At 40.2% G+C, this 8,744-nt stretch overlaps 1 protein-coding gene across 1 annotated transcript in view; it reads left to right on the top strand.

Moving 5' to 3' along the window:
- MAN1B1 (mannosidase, alpha, class 1B, member 1) overlaps positions 1–2,887 on the top strand; it is a 17,111-nt gene extending 14,224 nt beyond the window's left edge. The window contains exons 11-13 of the mRNA XM_009705200.1: positions 911–1,108; positions 1,422–1,553; positions 2,421–2,887. Of these exons, the coding sequence (XP_009703502.1) occupies positions 911–1,108; positions 1,422–1,553; positions 2,421–2,624 (534 nt within the window). The 3' untranslated portion in view covers positions 2,625–2,887. The remainder of the gene's footprint in view (positions 1–910; positions 1,109–1,421; positions 1,554–2,420) is intronic.
- Positions 2,888–8,744: the final 5,857 nt, after the last annotated feature.

The following is an 8,744-nucleotide window of genomic DNA, read 5'->3' as shown; positions in this document are numbered from 1 at the left end:
GGAATGCTCTTGGCACAATCATCCTCAGGTGCCCCTCTTCCAAACATACACAAAGAGCCAAAGATGTTTTGTTCAAGGTGCCTGGTATCTGCAGCATTCCACTGGCTGTAAACAAGGGAGTAAGTCTTGGAGAGCTAGTGGTGGGAATGGGAGCCAGCTGTATCCCAGACTCTCTAGAAGAATGATGCTCTTGCATCTTTGGTGCTCCACAGATGTGAGGGCTAATAGCTTTTTATTACTGTAAAAAAAAAATTGCAAGAAAGGAGCAAGCTTTCAGGCAGAAGTATGCTTGAAAGCTTGGCAGTGTTTTCCAGTTGTATCAGTGGATCTAATGATCTCTGGAGACGTTGTCTCTCTTACGATAATACTAAGGTGATTATTTCAGGATGAGGAAAGTCTCCTTCAGCTGATCTCTCCCCCTTCTCCAGAGCTTTGTTTTCTGTGGCTGACTCCCATCTCTGTTCCATTTTAAGTTTAAAATTACATTCAGATGATCAGTTTGTCCCTTATGTTGTGCCTTTAGGTGTCTGTTGAGAAACCTTTAGGTGATTCTGCTTACCCCCCTTCATGAGTTGGTATGAAATGTATACTTCTGGAAAACCAAAAGACACTCTATTCCCTCTTGCCCTGACCAGAGACCTTTTTTGCAGAAATTTGACATAAAAACAGAGTCTTGTACATTTTCCAAATTAGTGATGTCTCTGTAATAATGCTGCCTGCCTGCTACATTACATCAGGTTGTTAAAAAGTTACCATGAAGTTCTTGGTACCTGAAATGTGTTTTGAAGAAGAGAAAGAAGGAAAAAAAAAAAAAAAAAGACACACACATAGGGGCACGGAGAGGCACACACACGAATACCTGTTTGTTCTGTAATTTTTTTCCCCGGGTAAGAGTTGTCTTGTCTTGCAGGATCACTTGGTTTGCTTTTTGCCTGGTACTTTGGCACTGGGAGCTCACAATGGATTGACTGCTGATCATATGAAATTGGCTGAAGCTCTTATAGAAACCTGTTACCAGATGTATGCTCAAGTAGAAACAGGCCTGAGTCCGGAGATCGTACACTTCAATCTTCATGCACAAAAGGGCTACAAAGATGTGGAAATCAAGGTGAACAGATAGCTGGCCTGAACTGTAATTTGGTGATTCTTCTGTATCTATATTCTGCTGTTGAAACTCCCAGCTGGATATTGGTGATGTGCTGTGTTGTGGAGCAGCTTGTTCTTTTGCTGTCTTGCTTTCTAGGTGTACCCTAACCTTGGTTTTTAATTACCCATGTAGTGTATTTAGAAGCTGAGTTATTACGCATAAGAAAGTCTTTGGAGTAGGTGGAGATGGGAATCACTATTTTTCTTCTGGCATGTATCCTTGAGGAAATTCACTGTCTGAGTTATTCTTGCCTTTTTTTTTGTGTGTCTTACAGCCTGCAGACAGGCACAACTTACTGCGACCAGAAACTGTGGAAAGCCTTTTTTATATGTACAGATTCACTGGTGATAAGAAATACCAGGACTGGGGCTGGGAAATCTTGCAGAACTTCAATAAGTACACACGGGTAAGGTCAGCTTATAATGACCTTGTTCTGTCAGGACTGTATTTGCTCACTTGCTCTCTAACAAGAGCTTTGGAAACGTGCTGTCTGTCAAGAGTTATCAAATACTTGTGGGGAAATTAGTAAGAACACACAGAAAAATTCAGTTCATGCAGGGCCTTACATTTTGAGATATGCTACTTAGTAAGTTCAGGGAAAGAACTTGTATAGCCTAGATTAAAAAGTAAAATGCAGAAGTTGTATGCAGACTATCAAAGTGTCCCTACATCTGCTTGGAAGCTGTTAGAATCTCTCCTGCAATGTTTTTTAGAATTCAGAAGCTGAGAAGGACCTGGCTGGATTGAAAGAACTCTGGTTGAAGTTGCCCAAAAAAAAAAATTTGCCACAACATGGCATTAATGCTTTAATAGAGAGGATTTTCTATTCATTCTGATTACAGTGCTCATGGAGGCACCACTCTGATATGCTGTAAAAGTGTGGCCTAGATGCCAGTGGTCATTAAATATCCATAGTCTGTTCTTTAGAGAAACAGGTATAGTACTTTGACCAACTCTAACATAGAGATTGCACTAGTTACTTTATGTACGTTTCTTCAGAAACTTCAAGGGGATGTTATTTTTGATACCTCTTTAAATTAAGCAGAAGTGGACATTTTACTTCATTTTATCCTCATGGTTTCTTTTAAAATGCAGTGAGTTTTTTTCATAACTGAAGCTTTATATGTAAATGAAAAACAAGTATGAAATTAAAAACATCTGTTTCCTAGTACTTATTTTCTCCAAGTGCATCAGGATGTTAAGAAGTAAAAATAATTTATTTTAGATTATCAAAATACACAGAATTTCTGCTTTTTTTTTTTTTTTGGCACAGGTTCCTACGGGTGGATATACTTCCATTAACAATGTCCAGAATCCCAGTAATCCAGAACCACGAGATAAGATGGAGAGCTTCTTCCTTGGGGAAACACTCAAATACATGTTTCTGCTGTTTTCAGATGACATAGACTTAATCAACCTTGACAAATACGTATTTAACACAGAAGCTCATCCGCTCCCTATCTGGGTGCCAGCATAGACTGGGTGTCAGTAGGCCTTCCAATGGTGGCATTTTTATCTTCAAGTCACTTTAACTTTTCAGGGTTTGAGGAGAGATGCTATATTGCACCTTTTTTGGCTTAAAACAAACAAACAAAACCTTTGGGAAAGCATCTCTGGTTTGGAGAAGTCATGTTAGTCTTAAATCTAATCCCTGGTTTTGGGATGGACAAGCTGTGCCATACTAAGCTGTTTTTCCTGGTATTGATGATGAGGTTCAGAGAATAATTGTAGTGTGGACCACGGTGTTCACGGGGCTCTGGTGAACCAGAACTCACTTAATGTCAGTCTTACTAAGTGCTCATTAAATATCAGGAATGCAGCAAGTTGTCTTACAGCACAGGATTGTTCCTGGAGAGAAGAAATAAGCCTGCAGGTTTCTGGTTTGTTCTAGGTTCACTGAAACACTAGGTTACAGCACCATTCCTTCATAAGAACGTCTGGTGTTTCAGGTGGTAAGTGGAATAAACAAAGAACTGTTAACGTTGTCCCAGGTAGAAGCAAAGCTGTCAGTATTGCTACTGATACTCTGATCTCATTCCAAACTACCGAGCTATGCTGCATCGTGTTAGAAGGAAGTGGCGGCAAAGCATCTGTTGTACAGTGTCTTAGTTTTATAGAGCACTTTGAACAATCTGTTCAAGCTGTGGCTGAAATGAATGATGGAAGAGAATTTGCTGCTGGTTTGGCTCAAAGTGGTATATAATTTTGTAGAGGTATTGCAGTTTTTTTAACTTATCTGCAGGAGTGCAGGCTATAATGTGAAACGCAAGTGAAACTACACATGCATTTTATATATTATTTACATCAGTTAGACTCAGGTATTCTGACAGAAAGCTGCTTTCAGAGGTTGGGGACTGGGAAAGCTTGTGAACGCATTAGGTATAATTCTAAGTCAGACTCCTTCTGTCCCTTCCTGTCCAGATATTGCATTGTAAGGTGTTGTTTGACTCAAAACAAGCTTGCAACTGTACAGCAAAGTTCATGTTATTCATCATTTTTTGGACTGTGGAGAAATTTTCAATTTTTTTTTTTTTTTTTCCTTAGGAGTACTTCAGGTAGAAGTATTTTCATTAGAAGTATTAAAAGCAGTCAGTCTAAATGTATTATAACAATTCCTGGTCCCAATAGAATTAGTGAAATCTGTTCAGTTACTTGAAGACAAAGCACACCCATTTTTTTTTTTAAGAATCTTATGGCAGCCCTGGGATCTTTCCTTTTTATATGTGCAAATAGATTTTAAACAATTAATTTGGAAATCTGCTTTCTATAGTGCTTTTCCTATTGGTTTTGTAACTACTTGGACAGTCCTGTATTCACAGATAAGTTCTCAGAAACGTGCTTGTTCCTATTTCTTCAAGAGGTTGTTCTCACCAAAATGTCCTTTCCCTCCGCATGAAAGGGAGCAGCGGGAAGTACGCAGATATATAGTGGCTACAGTGAGGTACAGTCCCCTCTAAATCTAGGGCCGCTAAGTGGAACTAATTAAATCTGACCGTAATGTTTAATTTTCCAGTGGCTAGGGGAGGTATGTGTATTTTATAGTATTTGTAGCCTTTGATTTGTAAAGTAAGATGCATCTTTATTTGTTTTATGCTGATCAGTTCTGTTTGCTGGAGTCAGAAGTTACCCTTGGGATCACTTTTTAAGTCTTTTAAAGAACATGCATCATTCCGTGTACTAATGATGGCTTATGGAAATGGAGAAATTTTACAAATAATTTAAATGCACCTTTTTCTGTCATCAAAGGGACCCTGGGATTTGCAAGACATGGCAGGTTTGTGCAGAATGTTAATGTTCCTCCAGTTCACATGCCAGCAGTAACCCTGGAAATTAGTTTCTCACTTATGTGTGCAGTGGAATCCAGTAGCTGTAGCCTTTGTCTGCACAACTGATTTGCTTCTAAGACTTTTGTTTTCTTTTGACATAACAGCAAAGAAGGAAAATGCTGTTGAAATGTGGGAGGAAACACCTTCAGTGTTTTTGTTTGTGGAGCAGGTTCATGTTTCTGAGGAGCTAGGCTTTGGCTAAGAGAGGAAGGCTTAAAACTGGAGATTTAAAAAAAAAAAAAGAAAAAAGGAGGAAAAAAAAAAAAGATAAATTTAGTGAGATGACCTGGGCCCTACTGACTTGTGTTGCTTTGGCCTTGTGCCTTCGAATGAAGCTACTATTGAACCCTTAATTAATGACTTTGCTATGGATTGTAAAACTTCCAGAGTTTGGTGTTTCACCAATACAGCAGCCCTACTGAGGGAACAAAGAGGTTCCTTAGAAAGTGGAATACATATAAATGCTCATCAGAAATCTTCTGTTGTTGAAGTCTTACACTAGTCTTAACGTAATCGACTCTACAAATGGGACTGTGGGAGTCTGTGTTATATTTTTTTGCCTGATGATTGGCTTGAGAGTAATAATCCATTTCATAATGAGTTAGAGGAAGGAGAGAAGAATAAATCATCACTTTCCCAAACACACTTCCTGTCTTTTAGCTGAGCCTGTTGGTCCAATGGATTTCTTTTCTACCTAATTCTTCCTGGGAAACTGAATCTCTTTGCAAAGTACGGCTTTACGATCCTTGTCCTTTAAATCGGAAGTTAAGATTGTTTAGCTCGCTCTATCTTTGAGAACAAATGCTTGTTTCAGACTCCTGTATTATATGTGAAATGGCACAAACCTAAATAATCTGATAAAAGCGCATCTGCTTCTTCCTGTGCTTTTGCAAAGGTCACTTTAATTGCTCATTTATTTTTACTTCCTTAATATAATATGTTGTGTCTCTGAGCTTCACAGCCCATCTCAATTCCACTGTGTGCTCCCCCAGCACAATAGAAGCTTTGCACATCTTTGAAAAATTTTCTTTCAAGTACTCTGTGGTTCTTTGAACCAAAGCCTTAACTGCAGGGTCTGTAATCCATGCGTACTGGTGGCTTCTGATGTTTAAGCTGAATGTTGTGGAAAGGCCATCTCTTCAGCCAGTGATTCTGTCTTGCACAAAGAGCTGCCTTGGTTTTTCTCCAAGAGCTTGAGTGCCTTGCCTAATTAAAATAAAAAAAAAAAAACAACCAACCAGCCCCACCCTGCTATACTGTTCACTTACGCTTTCACTGAGAAACAGAAGGTGGGTATGTGCACAGCTATGGAGTGCTGCACAGCTGTAGGACTTGGAAGTCTCACCCTCTGGGCTAAGCCACAGCTCAGAAAAAAATACACACCTGCTTACTCAGAGAAAATTCAGTAGATGCATGGGGCCACAGTTAGCATCTAATCTCTGAACTTTTTGAGAACTGAAGTCTCACTACAGGTCTTAGACACTGGCAGTTTTGCAGCGTCCATGTTACTGGCTGACAGGGGCCCCTCCATGTTTCACATGGCTTTCTGTTAACAAGTTTTTCAACATTACATGCCAACCTCAGAGACAGCTGTATTTACTCCTCCAAATACTAGGCAAAGAATCCACTTTATTTCCTATTCTATAGCAGTGTGACATTGAAGTGATGAGGGATGCAGACAGCATAGGTTTTTGCAACTAACATCTTCACACAATTTTGTGAATTTCTCCTGCCCTTTAAGACTACTTTCCTTCAGCTGTGCAATCCTAGAAATAACCCTACAGGCAATTGAGCTCCTGATTTCCAGTGCCAAGGTCAGTATATTTAACAAGACCATTAAAACTGACATGTCAGGGTAGCTCCATGATGCTGTCTGGCAATGTGGTTGCTCTAATAGAAGGGTTAAGAGTTTCCTGACTCTGCATTTGGGAAGAATAGCTTGGGTTTTTTTGTCTCTGAAGTATTGCTAGAACTTACCATCAAAATCTGGAGGCCTCTGCTTCCACTAAAAACCAACCCTGAGTTCTTCAGAAACAGATGAGTTGTGCTTGCCAGGAAAACGTCCTGATGTGCGTGATCAGTTTTCAAGCTCTGACTTAAAGGCATATGACCAGAGACATACTTCTTACTGTTTTGTGCAGTGTTCCCATCTTGGTCATACTCATGCTGGTACGTGATGTATGAGAATAAATAAACCTTTTCTCAACAACCCCACCGGTACAGGTCTTACACCAGCATGGGGGCTCCACCCATGGATGGTGCTCTGAGTCACTTACTCTCTGCTTGCACTCCGTTTTCCTTTTGTGTTCCCTGAAGTTCAGCCACAAGCAGTGTTCCTGTGATGCACAAAAGCGGCAACTGCTGCTCTTGGGCTCTTCCCTTCAGCTCAGAGAGCACCATACAACCAGGGTTTTCTGCTTAGATCCCATTCTTCCTTGGTTGAGGCTTCAAAATGTTACGGATGTTTGTGGCACAGGCTTCAGACTTCTGCCACAGTTTCTGAAGGCTGTTTCTGTAATTATTTTTAGCGCTGCTCATCTATCATCTGCATGGAAGTCCATGTATATCTTGTTTATCCCTTTCCCATAGCATCTGAAAGCCTTTAGTTCATCCTTCCGTATAAATCAAACCATTGGTGTTCCTCACACTACGTGGATTCCTTTGGGGCAAGTACTATCTGCAAGAGGAAAATAAGAGATCAGTATAGTCCAGTATAAGAGGATTAAAGAACTCATCCTTCTGGGAGGTCAAAAGATACCTGGACTTCTCTTCACCCAAAGGCACAAAACAAGCCACTGGCCAGAGGCAGTAACTTGTAGGTTGTTTTCCAAAAGACTCATACTGAATTTAGCTGCTTTAATGCACTGCTGGGTTAGTTGAATTAGGGTGCCTGCTTGCTGGGAGCTAAGGATACTGGTAGAAAGGTAATATAAGCAAGATGTAATCCTCTGTGTCTGCAGACGCATCCACCACCGTCTGCTTTTTTAATGTGGTGCTAGGCCGGAGTAATTGCTGGGCAATTGCAAATCTAAATTCAGGAAAGGCGGGGGGCTCTGTGAGCATGGAGGATGAATACCAGATTGTAGCATCTCAGTAAGGATGGAAGTTGCAGTGTTGTATAAGCCATAGTTTCAGCAACAAACCTGGAGCCTGACTTCAGTATGAGCCAAAGGGATATTGACAGCTCTTTGCAGAGGTGTAGAGGTTTTCATCAGCACAAACAGAGAAGATACGGGTCTTACTGAGGATGTAGTTCCACTAACAGTCTTAAAACGTTTTTCTTTGGGGGCTGGAGTTTGATTAATTGGGTCTTCTATGTTGTCCTTCATCTGTACATATCTGAAAGATCTGATAAATGAACTTCATCTGTTCCTGCTCTTCCCCGCAATTCTCAGCAGTGGGTGGGGAACAGAAGCTTTGGCCTTTTGTACTTAAGAATGAGGAAGAGGTAAGCGGGTCAATGTACAAAACCCCTTTTGTCAGCACCCGTGTATTGTGAAATAACGTCTGTGACTGCCATTGTACCTCCGGGAACCGGTCGTACTGTTGGTGGCAGGGAGGACCCAGCAGCGCAAATACTTCACACAAAGCCTTGTGTTTGAGCAGTATAACAGAACGTGAAGCAATGCTGTGACTTTGCCTATATAGGTAATGTATAAACCTTCAATGACCTGAGAGGCTTCTCTGCTAACTCATAAAATCATTGTAAATGAATCAACTGAGGCATCTAGTTGATTACCAGGATTTAATATTTTTGCAATTATGCTAGTATTTATTGGTGCATAGTAATTCCAGTAGGTAAGAATCCACCTGTTTATGTGCAAAGATGAGTTTACTCCACCTGGGAATGTGAGAAGTATCCTTTTTTATCTTCTTTAGTTATACTACCAAGCCATGAAATTATATCACACACTTCAATAAACTTGTAATTTATTTTAAAAAGATCTGAAGATGTCTCAAGTGGAAGTGTGCTTTATTGGTCACTAATATGCAGCTCTCAAGTGTCAGCAGTATGCACCGGGATTACTTTGTGTGTATCTGGAGATCTCTTGTGCAAGTTAAAAACAAAAAAAAAACCAAACCCACAGCACTGGCTGAGGCTGACACGAGTCTTTTTTTAATATAACTGGTCACTGTGAACCTGTGTAAGTAATGACCATACCTCTGCTTTTCCATTCATCATCTAATATTTACTTTTTGTCTACAAATAATTTAGCTTCAACCTTAAGATGTCTCCTGCAACCATACTGTTCAGGACAGCAATGATTCTT

The sequence above is a fragment of the Cariama cristata genome, unplaced genomic scaffold, assembly GCF_000690535.1.
Source record: "Cariama cristata isolate BGI_N322 unplaced genomic scaffold, ASM69053v1 scaffold16618, whole genome shotgun sequence".
In the NCBI taxonomy this organism is placed as follows: domain Eukaryota; kingdom Metazoa; phylum Chordata; class Aves; order Cariamiformes; family Cariamidae; genus Cariama; species Cariama cristata.
Note: the sequence above shows the minus strand (reverse complement) of the source record. Positions and strands in the feature narration are given on the sequence as shown.